The sequence below is a fragment of the Poromitra crassiceps genome (assembly GCF_964638095.1).
Source record: "Poromitra crassiceps genome assembly, chromosome: 8".
NCBI classification, from domain to species: domain Eukaryota; kingdom Metazoa; phylum Chordata; class Actinopteri; order Beryciformes; family Melamphaidae; genus Poromitra; species Poromitra crassiceps.
Window position 1 is genome coordinate 29140357 of NC_139629.1, and position 20293 is coordinate 29160649.

Consider the following 20293-nt stretch of genomic DNA (forward strand, 5'->3'; position numbering starts at 1 on the left):
AGCTGCTCTGGACAAAGCTACTGATCCACAAGCTGCTCTGGACAAAGCTACTGATCCACACGCTGCTCTGGACAAAGTATGGCAGTATGTCGCAGCGTTTCTCATTACTCGTGCCATTTTTTCCAACCTCCTGACAAGGCCATGTGAGCAGCGGAGCATTGGCATTGGTTGCTGTATGCTGGATGCCAAGCTTTCATCTTGTGAATGACTAGGAGAGAGAAGAGGCAGCAGACAAGTTGACTTCTGTCATTCGGGAGCGGATGTGACATGAATTAATCCACAAGACATTTAACAAAATTGGTCCACCTACCCTAAAGGATTACAATGGTTCCCGCCGGTGAGAACCTAAGTGTTTTCTCTGTGGTAGAAGAGGGCTGTCCCAACTGCACCTCCTCCGCCTCCCCAGAGGTGGACGTAACCAAAGTGGTGATTCTGGGGCTGGTGCTGGTGGTGTTTGTCATCTTCGGGGTTCTGGGCAACATCCTGGTCATCCTGTCTGTGGCGTGCCACCACAACTTGCACTCTGTCACACACTACTTCATTGCCAACCTGGCGGCGGCCGATCTGCTCCTCAGCGCGGCCGTGCTGCCCTTCTCCGCCACCTCGGAGGCTCTGGGCAGGTGGGTGTTTGGCCGGACCTTCTGCAGCGCCTGGGCCGCCCTGGACGTCCTCTGCTGCACCGCCTCCATCCTGAGCCTGTGCGTGATCTCCGTGGACCGCTGCCTGGCTGTCAGCTACCCTCTGCGCTACCCCGCCATGGCCACCAGGCGGCGTGGCCTGGCCGCGGTGGTCGCTCTCTGGGGCCTCTCGGCGGCCATCTCTGTCGGCCCGCTGTTCGGCTGGAAGGAGCCCGACCCGGAAGAGGAGACCGTGTGCCGGATCACAGAGGTGCCGGGCTACGCCCTGTTCTCAGCACTGTTATCTTTCTACATCCCTCTGGCTGTCATCCTGGCCATGTATTGCCGCGTGTATGTGGTGGCCAGGCGGCGGACGCAAGGCCTGAAGAAGGGCAGCAGGAGGGGGGTGGAGATGGAAGGGGTGATGCTGAGGATGCACAGAGGGAACGCCTCGGCGCCGGGCGGCCAGCGGAGGGAGGCCGAGGCGGGGATGCCGAGGCATCGACGCGCCACCGCGGCCCTGATGAAGCTGCTGAGGTTCTCTAGAGAGAAGAAGGCAGCCAAGACCCTGGGCATTGTTGTTGGCTGTTTTGTTCTCTGCTGGCTCCCTTTTTTCGTGGTTTTACCCATCGGTACGTATCCCATAAGCTCTGCTGCACTTCATACCTTCACACCGAGTGAGAATAGGCCCTTTTCACAGTGGCCATTTTGTGTCGAAAAGGCAGGATAAACACAGGTGCAAAGCAAAACAGTAATGAGGGTTTCCCACTTCCATGATTGGAATTTGCCTACGTTTCCGTTTGTGTCTGCCTTTTCGACACAAAATGGCCACTGTCAAAAGTGCCTATTATGATAAAGAATAAGAGAGACCATCAAATCGTCGCTGTCGGGCAGAAACCTGTACAGTATCTCGAAAAAAGTTCAGAAAAAGGAAAAAGGACGAAAAAAACATTGACATTTGAACCTAGTGTGATAGTAATAACAAAGTACCGCAAAACTTTCACAGGTTATTTTGGGTATCGACTAAATACATTTATGAAAAAAAGATAAGGAAATGGCCGAATTTGGAGATATGGTTATGGTTGGAGATTTGGAGGTTTCCGCCCAACAGTGAGGAAATTGAAAATAAAAGCATTTAAATAATTTGTCTTAGCAGAATATCTGAGGATGTGTATCCTCGTAAAAAGTGATTAAATTCATTCAGAAGCTAATGGAGTCCATTCTGATATGCCTACATGCAATGCAAATGTAAAATAGAATAAAATAGAAGCAAAACTGGATAGAAATGAATTAATTCAAGTTTATACTGCTGCTACAGTCATTGCAAGTCACTCTAGAACAGATGTTCCGAAACTTTTCAGACCAAGTACCACATGCACCAAACCAAATTTCCCAAGTACCACTCCACTGTGGCTACTAACTCCCCCCCCCCCCCCCCTCCATAAAACAAAATCACTGATTTAACCATACAATAAGCATCAGAAAGGCTAAATACTAGTAGGCTACTAACTGTTGCGAGTCAGACCGCAAATATGCAACACAAACATAAACATCTTATTTGCTGATAGGCTGATGGCAGTTAGCAAGGCTCTTGAATACCACCAGGTGGAGCCTCGCGGACCATCAATGGTCCCCGGACCACAGGTTGGGAATAACTGCTCTAGAGTCTAGATAAGAGCATTAGATAAATGCATAATGACAATGACTGATAGGAGGGTCAGGAGATGGTAAATGCCTCTTTTTCAGATAGTCTTGAGTCTTCATTCATAATGACACTTAAATTGTAATCATCAGACTACAAAGATGGCTCTTGTGATAATAAATGACTAAACTAAGAAGGGCAGAAATCAGCCATTACACAATCTGAAATCTGAATTGCTTGTGAGATACTCAGCAGGTGGAGACTGAGACAAGTGATTGTCATAGCGGGGCAGTAATAACCTCACTGTGGTTCTGTCACTACTTCCCTCCCAGGTCACAGATCATGAGATTAATCCTGAATTACACAGACTGTGATGAAAATAATCAATTATTCAAGATGATGTAGACGTTACGGGTGGCTCATCATCTGGTGATGTCATATAACCAGTGTTGGGCAGTAACCTAGTTAAAGTAACTTAGTTACTGTAATGTTATTACTTTCCCCAGTAACTAGTAATGTTAGGGATTACATTTTCCAAAAAGTAATCATATTGCAGTTACTGCATTACTTTCTCAGCGCTGGCACAGTGCCAAAAAACGGTGTGGCGATAGATAGGTCTGGCTATATACAAGACTACTGTGTTGTCAGAACATGATTTGGTTTTTGCCCTATTCACCTTATTCTTTGCCCACACATGGACACTTCCGCATTACGTCATTTCGTAATAGTATTTCCGTTTTGACTTGCCAAAAACCCCGCAGGCAAAATGGCCGCGCACACTCCGCTCCTAAAGTGCAAAATTACTCCCCCATAAACTAACATATCTTGGCCAATACGTGTGTAACATACAAAATAAAACAACCCTTAATATCTTAATTTTATGTAGAATGCAGAGGACATGTAACTGTTTAGTTAAACTTGCATTCCAGGAATATTGTGCTCTTAAGATGACGTTAGTGGAGTCGAGGCTGTTGCGTCCTGAAACCCACATAGGTTGCGTGCGATTCGAGGCGTAACCGTTTTCCTATGTGTGGTTTGGCGTAACCTATGTGCGATTCGAAATAACGCATCCGAGATAGAAACGTTATGAATATAGCCACGTTATAAACAACAAACTAACGCTGGTGATCCGTATGGAAACAGTGTTACTCGAAATGGTTAAAAGTTATATCAATTTGGTCATTCAGTGGCATTTTACTGCCATATAACATAACTAACTAGTGGCTAATATCAGAAGGCAACTAGCACTGAACCGGAAGAACAAATACGTTTGCGTTGAATGCGGAAGAGAGAAAAAGTGGGCGTGGTGAATAAGGTGAATAGGTAGGCAAATAAAAACTATGTATTTTGGCTGATTGTTGACTCCTGTGAGGTTAATTATTGTTTCCATAAAGTGGATTCAGTTCTAAAAGGAGCTGGTATAGTATGTCACTTTTACGGAAGGGGGGCGGGGGTAGCGAAAGTAATAAAGTAACGAGTAACGTAACTAATTACTTTTGATACCAAGTAATAAGTAATGTAATTGTATGATCTTGTTAAGAGGGTACACATAGTAGCCCTCTGCATTGTAACATACTGTACTGTTGTGATGCAAAAAATAAATCATATTTTGTTTGCTTATGATGTTATGTATACTGTAGCTGTACAAACACAACATGCCCTGGGACCTTACTCCTGCCTGGCCCGCCTTCATTAGCTCTCTGCCGTTTGTGTGTCTTGGGAGAGACATCAAGCAATTCAATTACCAGCAACTAAAACAGCACATTGGATCAAATTGCCTTCTACTCTGCGATGAAATGGAATGAGGCAAACTATTGCTCCTTCTTATACAGTCTGAAGGCCATTGTAGATAACAAGCCTGAGGCGTGATACTCTGTAATGCTGCCAGGCATCCTCAGTCACCCTGTAATAACAAGCCTGAGGAGTGATGCTCTGTAATGCTGCCAGGCATCCTCAGTCACCCTGTAATAACAAGCCTGAGGAGTGATGCTCTGTAATGCTGCCAGGCATCCTCAGTCACCCTGTAATAACAAGCCTGAGGAGTGATGCTCTGTCATGCTGCCAGGCATCCTCAGTCACCCTGTAATAACAAGCCTGGGGCGTGATGCTCTGTAATGCTGCCAGGCATCCTCAGTCACCCTGTAATAACAAGCCTGAGGCGTGATCATGCTCTGTAATGCTGCCAGGCATCCTCAGTCACCCTGTAATAACAAGCCTGAGGTGTGATGCTCTGTAATGCTGCCAGGCATCCTCAGTCACCCTGTAATAACAAGCCTGAGGCGTGATCATGCTCTGTAATGCTGCCAGGCATCCTCAGTCACCCTGTAATAACAAGCCTGAGGAGTGATGCTCTGTAATGCTGCCAGGCATCCTCAGTCACCCTGTAATAACAAGCCTGAGGAGTGATGCTCTGTAATGCTGCCAGGCATCCTCAGTCACCCTGTAATAACAAGCCTGAGGAGTGATGCTCTGTCATGCTGCCAGGCATCCTCGGTCACCCTGTAATAACAAGCCTGAGGCGTGATGCTCTGTAATGCTGCCAGGCATCCTCAGTCACCCTGTAATAACAAGCCTGAGGCGTGATCATGCTCTGTAATGCTGCCAGGCATCCTCAGTCACCCTGTAATAACAAGCCTGAGGCATGATGCTCTGTAATGCTGCCAGGCATCCTCAGTCACCCTGTAATAACACGCCTGAGGAGTGATGCTCTGTAATGCTGCCAGGCATCCTCAGTCACCCTGTAATAACAAGCCTGAGGCGTGATGCTCTGTAATGCTGCCAGGCATCCTCAGTCACCCTGTAATAACACGCCTGAGGAGTGATGCTCTGTAATGCTGCCAGGCATCCTCAGTCACCCTGTAATAACACGCCTGAGGCGTGATGCTCTGTAATGCTGCCAGGCATCCTCAGTCACCCTGTAATAACAAGCCTGAGGAGTGATGCTCTGTAATGCTGCCAGGCATCCTCAGTCACCCTGTAATAACAATCCTGAGGAGTGATGCTCTGTAATGCTGCCAGGCATCCTCAGTCACCCTGTAGCCCTCCAAGCCAAGCAGCCATCACAGAGTGGTTGTGCATCTCAAGTGAGACAGTCCTTCATGCTCACCAACGCTCACTCAAGCTTGAAGTCATGATAGTCACAGATTCACAGGCCACTGGGTTTTTGTGTGGCTCCACTCGGGTCTTTTAGATCAGCCTTCCAGATGAAATAGCTATTTTGTGCTGAAGCACTTTTGCACGGTTGCCTGGCTTCCACTGCCTTTGTGGAACAGTTTGCATTGCTTCCTTCCTTTAATAAACTGGATCATTAAACGATGTGACTCTGCACCTTCAAGCTGTCAATGAGGGCCGTGTTTATCAAGTCAGATTTACAACAGCCATGAAAATGAGGCCAATATCTGGAAATGAACAGCTGTCAACACAGCCTGGCTACATTCATCTCAGGGTGTGTGTGTCTGTCATAATACATGTATTGATATGTGCCCGTCAGTGTGTGTGTCTCTCTGTTGATCTATGTTCTCCAGGATCCATCTTCCCATCCTGCAGACCCTCTGAAACGGTCTTTAAGGTCACCTTCTGGATGGGTTACCTCAACAGCTGCATTAACCCCATTATCTACCCGTGCTTCAGCCAGGAGTTCAAGAAAGCCTTCCACAATGTTCTCTGTGGTCGCTGCCTCAGACGCCCGGGCGCCAAACCACAAGGTTCCTACTCCTTGAGTGCAGGCCACACGTCTAACACCCAGGCTCCTCTCTCGGCCCAACCTCAAGACGCTGGTCCCTCATGGGCCTGCTGCAGGACGCTCTCGGGCTCCTCCTCCTCGGTCGGCGCTCCGGATCGTGGCCAAAGTGCCCGGGTCCAAAGCAAAAGCCTGCTGAAGGCATGGTGTTTCACCACAAGGGAAACTCCCGCGCTGCAGGACAGCTCCGCTCACGGATCAGCCAAGATCCTGCGCCTTTCTCTTGGAGTTACAGGAGAGCCGGTTTGATAGGCATGCTCAAACAATTGAGGAATTTACAGCATCTGAACTTTGTTAAACCATAAGGGACATTGCTTTAGAGAAACTAATGATATCTATACTGTTTATTAAGATGTTGAATGGTTTATGTTATGTTATGTTATACTAAGTTAACGTTCTGTTTTATCTTTGTTTATACCATGGTCTGGGTGAATACGGTACTCAATTCTGATTGGCTGCAGGGTGTCCATTAATTTGTGATAATGTACAGTGATAATGTACACCTAGCTAAGTAGTTCCAGTCAGGTCTGTTCATCGTTCATATCAATGCGCCAGGATCACGACAGAGCCCTTTGAGCTCTATACCACCGTTAAGGGTTAATATGGCACTTTTATAAGTTTAGAAAAAAATGGAGTCGTCAAAGTAACTATTTAGATTACCCCTGTGTGCTCAGTTTATCAACAGCTATTTAGAAATCTGTAGTTTTCGGAGATCTGCTGATGTTGTCAACTGACAGAAGCCGGGCTCTCAGCTGTCAACTGTCAAACCAGCTCTGTTTACAACTTGCAGCAAGCAGCAGCCAGTTGCTTTGCAAGAGCGCGCCCTGCCTCTATCACTGACACCAATCAAGTCGAAGAGGAAAAAGATGAGATCAACAAAAAGAAAACAACGAAATGAGCAGTTAACAGCAACACACTGAGAGACGTCCTTATACAACATACCTGGACTCCAACATAGAAAGCTTCAGATGGTTTTCAGTCTACTCCGAGCGAGCGTGGCACGCACCTTTTACGTCTTAAAGACCCGCAGACATTAACGTAATTTCCCTGGAATGCGAGTTTAAGAGCCAGTTGCATTCTTAGACATTCCTGTTTGATTTATTTGGTATGTTACATGGCCAAATTATTAGTTAGCTTATGGTCTAGAAATTCTGCCAGGTGCAGGCACTAAGCGGCCATTTTATCCAATGATAGCCTAATCTTGAGCAGCCGAGGGGACTATTTTGTCTCGCCGGTTCTCAACTCATATTCAAGGTTATGAAAACTAGATTTTGATTGCAAAATGCATGAAAATATAAATGAATGGTCTTGTTTTGTTTCTTTGGCAAGTGACCATGGTATAAGCGGGCTAATGCTGCACTTCGAGGTGTCCATTATCAGAAATGAATGGACTTCGCGGAAGCAACCGTCCGAGGCGAAAGCCGAGGACAGTTCACACCTCCACGTCGTCCATTAATTTCTGATAATGGACACCTTGTCGTGCATTAACCCTGACGGCTATTGAAGAGTGCTGCATCTGAATATTGCAGATTGTGTCGGCCCACTTCTATAAATGTGTTGCTTTGCATAATCTGCCTCTGAGAAACACACGTGTCCATAAAGCCTCTCATCTTCTTCAGAGGGGTCGGTGTGCCGGGTCAGCCATTAGTGTCATCATGCCGCTGGTGCAGGTAGTTGATAAGTGGGTTGCTTTCAGGGAGAGCTTTGGGCTTGCTGGGTTTTGATGGGTGTTTTTTTTTTTTTTTTTTTGCTGAAATGCCTGGACTGTTCAGTAAAATGTGACTTGGCAGAGTGAATGAATAATGCTCTCTCTACCCTCAACGATCACCCTTGAGCTGCACTTGAACAAAGCGCTGAATCTGCAGCCGCTCCGGTGGAGCTGCTCAGTGGGCGACAAGTGGAAGACTGTCGATGGATTGAGCGTCACTGTATGAGTTTGCTTTTAACTTTGCTTTTACAGACTATTGCAATTACAGACAATGGGATATTTGGCATTACTAACAATTAGGGGATGGGATGATATATTGAAATTCAATGCAATATATACTACAAAAATGTGAGAATACGGATTGTGGGACAGAAAAATGAATTGGAACCTACATTTTACTCTGCTAATTGAGACGACTTGCGCATCACAATTTCACAAGCTCTCCATCCAAATTATATTATTTGCATTTTGTAATGACATTTTTAAATTGTTGTGTACAGTCTAACAAGCCAATGGCATTGCTTGAAAGATTTGTGGCTCATAAATATGTTTGCCCCATGTGTTTGTGTGTCTATATACCTTTGTCAAAAAATCAAAAACTTTGTAAACTTCACCAACTTTTGAACTATGTTGTTACACCCGCTTCCCAGCTAGCTAGCCATAACATGGTTTGTCTTATGAGAGCTCATCAAACATGGACTGTGCCACCGTGCCAACTTTCATGAAAATCAGCCTAGGAGTAATTCCGCAATCCTGTGGACAGACAGACAGCCAAACACCACGGAAAACAGAACCTGCTTGGCAGAGGTATCATGCTTAACTAGAGAAACAGATGGCATTGATCGTTAAATAATTCCTGAGACTTTGAGCTTTGTTTTTCAAAATTATGTGAATTTCTGCTAATTGCAAGACAGTGGCAAAACACTCTTTAATTAAAAAAACGAAGACAGCGCATCAAATTGACTTTTTATTACCACACGACAGACGTTTCGATTAAGTCGCCCCTTCTTCAGCGTCTGTAATGGCAATTTCACACAGGTACCAGGGTGATACACAGGTGGGTCTAATTATCTCCACAACTGGCACAAGTCTAATCCAGGAGGGCGAGTCCCCCAGTAAACCCATGGCTGAGCCCTGATGTTGGATAGTATTGATCTTGAAACTTAAAATAATTCTTTTTCAATGCTAGCTTGGTTAAAGATAACAAAACTCAGTGGAGGGATACGAGTCAGTTATTTGATTAAAAAAATAGTTCATGGCTTCTAGACTATCTTTCTGAGGTATGCTGGGGGTACAAACTAAGAGAAATCCATAGCCTACATAGAAGTTCATTAGAGTCCACATAACAGTCTTTCAACTTATTAAAAAAGACTTTCACTGGTCCTTTTTTCATATTTGTGTATAGACTTTCACTGGTCCTTTTTTCATATTTGTGTATAGACTTTCACTGGTCCTTTTTTCTTGTTTGTATCAGGTTTGTATTCACCTTATTCACCACGCCCACTTTTTCTCTCTTCCGCGTTACACGCAACGTATTTGTTCTTCCGGTTCAGCGTTAGTTGGCGGCCAATTTCAAAACAAAACGTCACTATAATAATGAATGAAGTTTGGCAACATTCAGAATTAAGCTACACTGCGGCCAACTTCAGCTACATGTTCATAGCGTTACTGCTGCGAGGAGCCGATGGCTGTACCCGGTCGGCATTTAACGTTAGTTACAAAAGCACGTCGACAGTGTTTTCTTTGGCAAGTCTAAAAATGACTACGGTAGGCGTAATCTACTTCCGTGTCTAAAACCGGAAAGACGATTACAAAATGATGTCATGTAGAAGCGTGCCCTTGTATGGGCAAAGAATAAGGTGAATAGACTTTCACTGGTCCTTTTTTCTTATTTGTGTAGAGACTTTCATGCTTAAACGTTGGCATCAGATCGCTGATCAACGTGCAGCTCTGAGATTGAATGTTCCAGTGCTTTAGACAGCAAGTAATGAAGATCAGTAATGAAGATGTATTGTCTTATCATCAGAAGACGCATACTTGAATGTTGAAATATGTAATGTGGCAAAATACAATTATTTCATGCATGGCATTTTGTCAGATTTTCATGCTGTAGGCTGACACCACTAACCTTGCTTGCAAGATGGATAGCCTCGCGAGATCTAAAGAGATTCTCTCGTTTAGTGAAACATATGTGGAGCTATACCGTCCATCTGGCAGCATCAGGTTATGACACCACCAGTCGAGGTGTACACATTGAAACTGTCATGTAGAGGTGTAGTGGTGTGGACCCAGGTGTAGTGGTGTGGACCCAGGTGTAGTGGTGTGGACCTAGGTGTAGTGGTGTGGACCGAGGTGTAGCGGTGTGGACCTAGGTGTAGCGGTGTGGACCCAGGTGTAGTGGTGTGGACCCAGGTGTAGTGGTGTGGACCCAGGTGTAGTGGTGTGGACCCAGGTGTAGTGGTGTGGACCCAGGTGTAGACAAAGGGAAGCAGCAGGCAAGGTTTCAGGAGCAACAAAAGGTTTTTTTCTAGAAACTTTAAATATAAAATAACAAAAACCTACTAGCTCACAGGTAGGCAATAAACTTGAAACACTGGCAAGACTAGAGACATAGACACATACAAGACCAGAGACAGGAAAGACAATGACACGACAAGAGCCACAAACACACTGACACAATATATACACAGAGGAATGATCAGGAACATGAGGTAGAAACACAGAGGGCAGGTGGGGAGAACTCAGGTAATGGGGCAGACTAACGAGGGCACATGGGCAACAGGTGGGAGGAAAGGCAGCACACAAGGAATAAAGAGAAAACAATCACCTTTCTCTACAGTATCAAATCAACCAGAGCATAAACTCAGGTCATAAAACAAGTGAGAACCAGGGTCATTCTGTCCTCCTATAATGAGAATGTGAAGTGTGTGTGTGTGTGTGTGTGTGTGTGTGTGTGTGTGTGTGTGTGTGTGTGTGTGTGTGTGTGTGTGTGTGTGCGCGAGCAGAAAAGTGTTCAGCCACAGCTCTGGCATTCTACGTGTGACTGCACCAGGCCACACAAGAATATCAACACAACAGTTCACTGATCTGGGCCACTGATTCACAGCAGCACAACAACAACACAAGAGTTCACAGACACTTCCTGACAGAAACCGTGTTGTTATGCCAATCTCATGTTTGTATGTTAGACAACTCACATACTACATGCTATTCTTTCACTCCTTACATACATTACTAACACCAACAGACTTGACAGGAGGACAGAATCAAGCCTGGAACACTGGTATACAAAACACAACACCAGACCCACAAGGACAGTTAGAAAATGAAAAACGTGCGCGTGTGGGCATGTGTGTGTAAAGAGCATAATGGGCATTATTAGCGTGGCCGTTTCCATCAGATCTCAAATATTATTTATGGAAATATATTATAATATGTATCAAATCCCTATTAAACATGCAGCACTATTCCATGCAGCCATGCAGCATGTTACCATGCTGAGTAACGACTGAAACACGTTACAGTGTATTAGATCAGTGGTTCTCAACCTGGGGGTTGGGGGATCATTGTAACAAACAAGCAAAAATCCCATGATTAAATCTCCCATACTAATGATGCTAATAATATATAATACTAATGATGTGTGTATATATATATATAAAGTTCTGGCATTAGTGAGTGTTAAGATGATAGTTATGTTCTAGTAAATGGTAAATGGACTGCATTTATATAGTGCTTTTATCCAAAGCGCCTACGTTCACCCATTCACACACCGAAGGTGGCCACCTGCCACGCAGGGTGCTGGGACAGCCATCGGGAGCAATTTGGGGTTCAGTGTCTTGCCCAAGGACACTTCGACATGCATGGAGGAGGTGGGAATCGAACCACCGACCTTCTGGTTAGTGGACGACGCGTTCGACCTCCTGACCCACAGCCACCAGTATAGATGAAGTGATCAATTCTATCTGCCAGCAGACATTTAATTAGAGTAAGTCTCTCCTTGGCATTTTGCCGAGTGATAATGGCATCTTCCATGATAACAGTGTGGGAAATAAGTACCGCTAGCTAACTGGTTTCCCAAATTATTCACTGCTCACAACACGAGCGCTGCTTTTTTCTCTCTCTCTCATTTCTCTCAACAGATCTACATATATAGACAGATAGATTCTATTTTAGACCCCGTTTGCGTCTAAGCAAATTGCAGCACACAATAAAAGCACTAGAAAAGCTCTAAATGATACATGATACACGCAGGGGTTCCTAACCTTTTTTGGCTCGTGACCCGATTTTGACGTCACAAAAATCTAGGGACTCTAGAATGTCTAGAGTCCCTAGATTTGTGTGACGTCAAAATCGGTACACCGTTGATAATATCATGTATCATGTATCATGTATGCTTCTTTCCCCCCTCAGAATTCTGACTTTATTTTCAGAATTCCTCCTTTATTCTCAGAATCCTGATTTAAAGTTATAATCTCAAATATTTTCATTAAAAAAAGTCACTATCTGATAGTGAGCCCATTGACACAGTTTGTGTTAGGATGATGTCATCATTCCTACTGTGATGTCATAGTTCACTCACTGATGATGTCATAACACAAGGTGATGTCATATTCGGGACCTATAAAGGTTCGGTTCTGCAGGTCCTCTGCAGTTGTTCATAGACTAGATTCATCTCGCGACAACACTCTGCAACAGTTCCCCATCTTCGAACCTTGCAGACCCAGCTATCAAGTTCCACAGCGTTCCTACTTATCGAGACTTCAGTTACCAAGTTTGTCTTGGCCATCAACTATCCGCACGTAAATCCACATGTCTCACACCAAGCCTAACAGTTTGGATCTCACCTGCAATTACCCCTCATCGCCATAGGTGTCACCCAAGAGAACAAAACTGAAATCTTAGAGATGATCACTTTCACTTTAAACTTGGAACTAAAACAAACAAACAAAAGCAAGTGACCCTAATCATCTTTGCTATTTACTTTTTTTTTTCCAGGTGACCCTATTTGAATTTCAGGCGACTCCACTTAGGTTGGGAACCACTGGCGTAACATAATGGAACCCTTCACACACATATGTTAAGTTAAGTTAAGTTAAGTGATTCACAGTGGTTTTTCTCTTCATTTCCATCTTATACAAATGCCTGTTCAGGACTGTGCACTTGTGGACACATGCAGCAGTGACAGAGAATAGATTTGAATTGTTGGCAGCCATGAACAAATTAATGAATTAGAAAATGACTTCATGCCACTGCATACAGAAACAGCTAAAAGCCATGTAACTGCACACATGATTAATGTTGATGTCGTTAACAACGATTAGGTGCTGTTAGCAATCAGCTGCCCTCTGGCACACTGACTTCTCCTTCTTGGTTCAATCCATATTTTATCTCAAAATATGGATTCAAAAATAGCCAGTTTTTTTCTGAATTAATGACTATGAAATGATAGTTATTGTAAGTCGCTTTGGATGAAAGTATCTGCCAAATGACGTAATGTAATGTAATAATTCACTGAATTAATGACATGATTTCTCATAATTATACATTATAAACATGAGAAGAGATGTCATTAATTCAGAAGAACCAGGCTGATGTGTTTTCTCTCTCAGGTGAATGCAGTATGCTTCTGTTAGTACCTGAACATAAAAATGTACTATAGTTTGTCACTGAATCAATGCAAAGGTCTTTTAGGAAGTCGATATCTGCTTTACCATGTTGCTCCTTAAATCATATTAAAGGAAGACTGTCTAAATCCATTGCAATACTTGAATTAATCTTGAATTATAACTCACTATTTATTCTGTATTGCTCACTCATAGTTGCATAAATGACTGTGTGGAAGTGTTAATACTTACAAAACTAGCACAAATCCCATATTTATACTGCAAAAAACTCAACTCAATGAGTCATTTGACTTTGCACAATGAATGATGTAAAAACATTTGGCTATGGTTGAAACCAGTGGGCTAGCTGTAGTAGATTTGGCTATGGTTGAAACCAGTGGGCTAGCTGTAGTAGATTTGGCTATGGTTGAAACCAGTGGGCTAGCTGTAGTAGATTTGGCTATGGTTGAAACCAGTGGGCTAGCTGTAGTAGATTTGGCTATGGTTGAAACCAGTGGGCTAGCTGTAGTAGAATGGCCCATGGAAAGAGCAGGCTCTCCATCAACGTACTGGGCGGAGAACGGGCGCGTGCAAATGACTCAAATTGCCACCCCAGAAATACACCTGTGTTCAAATAAGAGCACTCTAAAGTGGTGCCATTTGCTATTATGCTGTTAAAAGGCAAAGCCATCTCTATCATGGTTTTATTTGGTGAAATAATCAGTAGCAATCTATAACCAAATGTGCTTATTCAACATAAAAAAAGGTCCTCTGCTCTCAGGTGCTGATGTTTGTTTTCACATTTAAATACTTTGACTGGTTACTGGTGTCAGAGCGCTGTCCATGGTTCTGATAGCTTGCGCTATCTAGGACAGGGGTGGGCAACTATTTTTCATGGGGGGCCACATGAGAAACCCAGATTGTTGCCAGGGGCCGAACAAATATTGTCATGCCGTAACCCATGGATGATAGAGAGGGCCACTAGCAGCCAATATGGCTGCTAGATTTGAAAGTTACCTGCCAATTAGAATTTCCACTAGCCAAAATGTTTTTCTTGAAATAAACCAGAATATGAGTGTGTTAATTTAGGCATAAGTATCAGTACAAATAGCCTGCCTGCTATGGGCTGAGATTCACACGCAGGGTAGCTGCAGGTAGGGTGACTACTGACCAGATAGATCCCCACTTTGTGAGGGATTGGAGCAGACTGCACAGCGTTCTCATGTCTTTTCCCATGTCGCACGTACTGAGACCATGTCCCACATTTTGATTGAGAGAGAGAGAGAGAGAGAAAGAGAGAAAGAGAGAAAGAGAGAGAGAGAGAGAGAGAGAAAGAGAGAAAGAGAGAGAGAGAGAGAGAAAGAGAGAGAAAGAGAGAGAGAGAGAGAGATTCTCGCAGAAATTATCCTCCTTATTATAAAATTGCCTATAGGCGGACGGGCGGTCTGTCCAGCAACACAGTCTCACGGATAATTGTAAAATAGCAACGTTTTGGACCAACGTTGCTATGATACAATTCCGGCTCCAAAATTGTAAAATGGTAACGTTCTGAGATTTTAGGGTTAAAGCGTCTGGCATACTCTTCGCGCACACGCTGGAGGCGGGGCTCTGCGCAGGGCGCGCGCACTCTGCGCAGGCCAAAACAGAACATAGTCAGTGTGCAGCTCGCTCCGAAACGCCAGGGGGCGGTATGAACAAAATCTCGCGGAGAAGCGTTGAAGGAGGAAGCAAGGTGCCTGTGCCTGTGGTAGTCTAATCAGTCCTCACGGTCCTCATCGTCGTAAAGTCGCCTTCGAAGCATGACGTTCGATTATAACAAACTAGTTGTGTGGCTTAGCCTTCCCAAATGTTGAGGGTCGTTTTTTAGAATTTAATACATAGAATTGGGAATGTTACATTCAATTTCATTCAGACTGTCTGGCACTCAATCGCCGCCATTTTCCCCGGGAGTCTTCCCTCAAAAGCGTCCATGTGCCAAAACCCGACGTGCTGATAGAAAAATCTCCATGGACGCGCCGTGCCACGCTCAGGCCTCGCCCCCCGACACGCCCCGTGCGATGACGTCAAAATCCCCGCACGCCCTATGTGCTTGGCTGGGCGCGAAGACTATGCCAAAGGCTTTAGGGTTAGGGTAGGGGGAGGGGTTAGAAAAGGAAAATCTCCGTAAACCACGCCCACCCCTGTAGAAATGTACGTTACCATTTTACAATTTCGGAGCCGAAATTGTAAGCAACGTTGGTCCAAAAACGTTGCTATTTTACTGTCTCTAGCTGTGTTTCCATTACAGTTTTTCGCAAAATAATTGCGATATTTCTACAATTTCGACAATGTACAATTGCGACTTGTAGGCGTTTCCATTGAAGTTAAGTTTGAGTGACGGCGCACACACCTGAACGAAATTCCCCATTGCAGCAGCTGCCACAGTGATTACGCACGGGGATCTGCCCCAAATCCCGTCCCCTGCATGCTCAATGCAAATCACAACATGAAGTTACAACGCATATAAACGAGCCTGATTATCAATTCAAAAGAAAATGAGTGTCAACATATTGCTGGCTGCAGTGAATGCAGTGAGCGCGAGAGGCAGAGGAAAAAAGGTAGCCTACAACTGCGCGCACACAGACAGGCAGCCTGTCACCATGGACCGATTTCTGTCATTAAACATGATCTATTTTCCCCAGCTCCGCTTTTGCACAACACTCGTCTTTCTGCTAGGTAGCGTTGCTTAAAAGTTTTCCACTTGCTGCGGAGGTTTTGCCACGGCTTATCGAACCGTTTCTCCCTCATTTTCCTTTCATTTTCCGCTCCGTTTCCAAAGGGGAAGATGGGTCACATGACATGCAAATGCGAAAAATGTGTTTCCATTACACTTTTGCGATAAACTGCTATATCGACACGTCTGAAAAACCACCTCATGAGAGCGCAAAAACTTTTTGCGATATTTGGGAGGTTTTTCGAAATTTACGTGTTTCCATTACCCACTTTCTATTGCGATATATAGATTTCGCGCATTTCTGAGAGTAATGGAAACACGACTAATGTCTGCTTCCCTCCAGCTCTCCCTCTGTCCTCTCGGCTTCTGCTTAAATAAGACAAGCCAGGGGGGAAACCAAACTGCCCGCACCTGTGTGCAATTGGTGCCAATCAACCCATGTGGAAAGAGTAGAAGGCGTGGCACTCAATCTCACTCACACACATACATATATACACTAGTCACCCTGTGACATCAGTGATGAATGTACAAATATGTCAACACCAAGCTCACTTACTTTTGCTACCTCTGATGCACCCTGACCCTGTACATCATCTGTAAATAGCAACCTTAAGCTACCTCACCTAGCTGACAAGCCTGTTTATACTCTGTTAATACTGTTTATATCTGTTAATACTATCTATATCTGTTCAAATCTAAATCCCTTTATAATATTTTATAATCTCTTTAGATCCTTATTTTATTTGTTCATGTCTTGTATATTGGTTCTTATCAATGTTAATATCAATGTTAATGAGCACCAACCACACCAAGACAAATTCCTAACATACCTTGGCAAATAAAAAAAGAATTCTGATTCTGAAAAAAAAAATCCTGCTGGAGACTGTGAGGACATACATACCTACGCAGCGGATTAGCGCCAATGAGACACTATACTGTAGATGGTGTTGAGATTGGACTCTCCTTCTCTGGACACTCCGACTCCACCATCTTCTTCCAGCGCTTCGGGGAGCCTTCGATGTCCCGGTCCAGGCCGCGGAACTCATCGGTGAAACTCATCACCTGGTGGAAGACAAGGAACATGACACCGAGCAGTCCATGTCATGATAGTTTTATAGATGTATGTAAGCTATGTGTGTGTGTGTGTGTGTGTGTGTGTGTGTGTGTGTGTGTGTGTGTGTGTGTGTGCGCGCGCGCGCGCGTGTGTATGTGTGTGTGTGCGTGTGTGTACCTTGATGGCACTCCATACTATCTCACCTCTATCTCCTTACTCATCAGCAGTAACTGGAGGAGGAAGAGCACACACAGTTAGGGACAACACACAGACAGTCACACACACACACACACACACACACACACACGCACACACACCTGGAAGGCTATCTGTGCGGTAAAGGTGAGCTTGTCTCTCTCGAACAGCCCCCTGCTGATGTAGTTGAAGGTGGAGTAGGTGATGCCGTCTATGAGCGTGTTCACTCTGCTCTTCACATGGTCGCAGGCGTCTGCCACCTCCACCGCCTTGTGGAACACCACGTTGAAGGCCTGAGAATGACAAGGAGGAGGGAGGGCTTTGGGGAAACTGGTTTACCATGATGATGGCACAAACGCTGCATGTTCTATAATAAAGTCATCCATTGACTTTGGATTTATAACGGATTTATTTGAAATATAGAGGTGGAAACTAATTTTGGACGTTGAATTCTTTATCGGCACTGTTTTCTTTCGAACAGATATTAGTGTGTCGTCTTGTGTTTTGAACATTTTGATTCTTGAAGGGATTATTTTATGTTATAAAGTTATAACGCAGAGTCAGTAGTGAGTGCTTCTGTCTCCTACTAATACATTAGGCCAGTCATCCTTCAGTTACGGCTTAATAAGTGAGTTCTGGACCTTCTCGTTACCTTGAGGCTGAACTGGTACATGGGGTTGATCTTGTTCAGATCGTTCATGATGAAGTAGAGCAGAGAGGCTCTGACAGCCACGGGACGATAGTGCTCTCTAGCCTCGTTGATCTTCACCTCGTTCACCTTGGCCTCCATGACCTAGGAGCGAGGGAGGAAGAAGAGAGGAGGGTGAAGAGAGAGGAAGAGAGGTGGAGGAGAATAGAGAAAGACACCTGCGCCCCACATCCCGTCACCTTCATCTGGATCTCAGCGGCGGTGTGCTTGGTGGTCTCGAGCTTCTCCACGAGGACGTTGTCTCCCAGGAAGTTGCTCTCTGCGGCAGACAGCCTGGTCAGCAGCTCGTCCTCTAGAAGCTTCAGCTCAATCTTAAACAGGTTCTGCTGTTTGGTCAAGTCACTCTGTAGGCCATTCACACAAACATGGCAATGTTACAGGCATCAGCAGTTGTACGTTATACGTAACGCTTGGTCCACACCAAAAGCACACTTGCATTGACTTCATGCCTGGCTGCTCGCGTACTGCGTGCTGCACGCGTGAAAAATAGACCAGACGCCGAGACTATCGCTGCAGCACGGGTGCAGCGTTGCTTCGGCGAGGCAACGCGCTGCAGCTGGTGTGATCGGTCTCCCCTGTTAACAAGGACGCCGAAATGAAACTGCCTCCACGAGGCGTTGCTTCAGCGTAGGATAGGCGTCTGGTGTGTTTGGGTTGTAATGTACATAGCAGGATTTCCCTTATAGTGATTCAGCAGTGATGGGACAAAATGAATTATGAATTATAAAAATAATAGTTTCGCTTTTTTTTTTTTTTTATGTTTACAATTACTGTACAGGCATAATAAAGTACGTAAACGAGGACAGATAGAACAAAAACTAAGGCCTAAAAAGGGAAGGTTATGTTGTCCAATCAGAAATTACTTCTAGCCAGTAGCCACCATTTTCTATCAAATAGTAGAGAAAATAGATAAGCCATGGTACACCTGAGTGCAAGCGGAGTAGGATGCAAGAGAATGTAAGAAAATCAGAGAGAACCATCGGGGAGAGGGGAGCGAGTCAGCTCATGTGCTCGCACCTTGAGGTGCTCGAGGTCGGGTCTCTCCTGGTTCACCACCTGGGCCAGGAGCTGGTCCTCCAGGCCATCCCTGGCCCCGGTGAAATTGATGAGGGTGGTCTGTGCTTGGATCTCTGGCTTATAGTGAGGATTGGCAAGTTTAGTGTGAAGGATCAGTCTAAAGCCTGGGTGGAAAAAGCACTCCTTATCCCCAACCTTTATACAGCTTTATACAGGGAGAGGGAAACAGAGAGGCGCAAGGGTAGAGCGTGAGAAAAGGGCAAAAGAACTAGAGAGACAGATGGTGTGTGTGCGTGCGTGTGTGTGTGTGTGTGTGTGTGTGTGTGTGTGTGTGTGTGTGTGTGTGTGTGTGTGTGTGCGTGCGTGTGTGTGTGTGTGTGCGCGCGTGCGTGTGTGTGTGTGTTACCTGCCCTTCTTGATGGTGTGTCGTCCCAGCAGAGGGTCTATAACAGGGTCAATGGTCTCCTCTAGGTTCTCTATGAGGACAGTGTCCCCTGTCACCACCGCCTGCTCTATCTGTCACCACCGCCTGCTCTATCACATCGACACCACCGCCTGCTCTATCACATGGACATATCTGAAGTGGCAAAATGCAACATTAGTGAATGACAAGATCACAAAATGAATGTCACATGAGCCACTCCTAAGATCGACAGCAGGTCTATACTTTGCAGTAAGAATAGTTGGATCTCTACTGGAGGTGAAACATCAAAGATGGAAGTGAACTATAGTGTTAGGCAAAGTAATGTGATGATGACGATCAGTGAGTGAGGAGGAGCTGCTGCCTGCTACCACACAACTTTCACTACTGTACATGACATGTACATAATGCTGCCTACACACTAGAGGATAAAAGGCCCGATTTAATGCCCGATTCCCCTCGGGGGGCCGTGGCCCGATTCGAGGCTCGTCTCAACCGATTATTTGTCCAAATAATTGTCAAATGTGTGGTGTCAATAAGATTATTGCAATGCTCCCGATTGAATCGGAGCCTGCCCGATCTAGATTCGGGCATATCAAACATGTTTGATATTTACAATGGCTGTCTCCCGACGGAACCCGCAATAGCCAATGAGAGCGAGCAGACCGGGACGCGTCGACGCGTCATACCCGGATGTTAATGCGGATATGCTGTTTGTTTGCTTCAAGGGAGCGGATATGCTGTATATGAGCTCTCAGACAGGACATTGTTTTAGCTCATTTTGCCAGGGTGTCTGCCTGCTTGAAGTGGACCCGCCGCTCGATGCATGTTTGGAGAGTCATCTGCCGTTGTCTGTGGGAAAAAATTGCGGT

General features: G+C 45.0%; 1 protein-coding gene across 1 annotated transcript; it reads left to right on the plus strand.

Annotated features, from left to right (window-relative positions):
- Positions 1 to 324: 324 nt before the first annotated feature.
- On the plus strand, positions 325 to 6247 carry adra1ab (adrenoceptor alpha 1Ab; the record flags this gene model as incomplete). Its single annotated transcript, XM_083641152.1, has 2 exons — positions 325 to 1249; positions 5784 to 6247. The coding sequence occupies 2 exons, from the start codon at positions 325 to 327 to the stop codon at positions 6245 to 6247; spliced, it is 1389 nt and encodes a 462-aa protein (XP_083497278.1).
- Positions 6248 to 20293: the final 14046 nt, after the last annotated feature.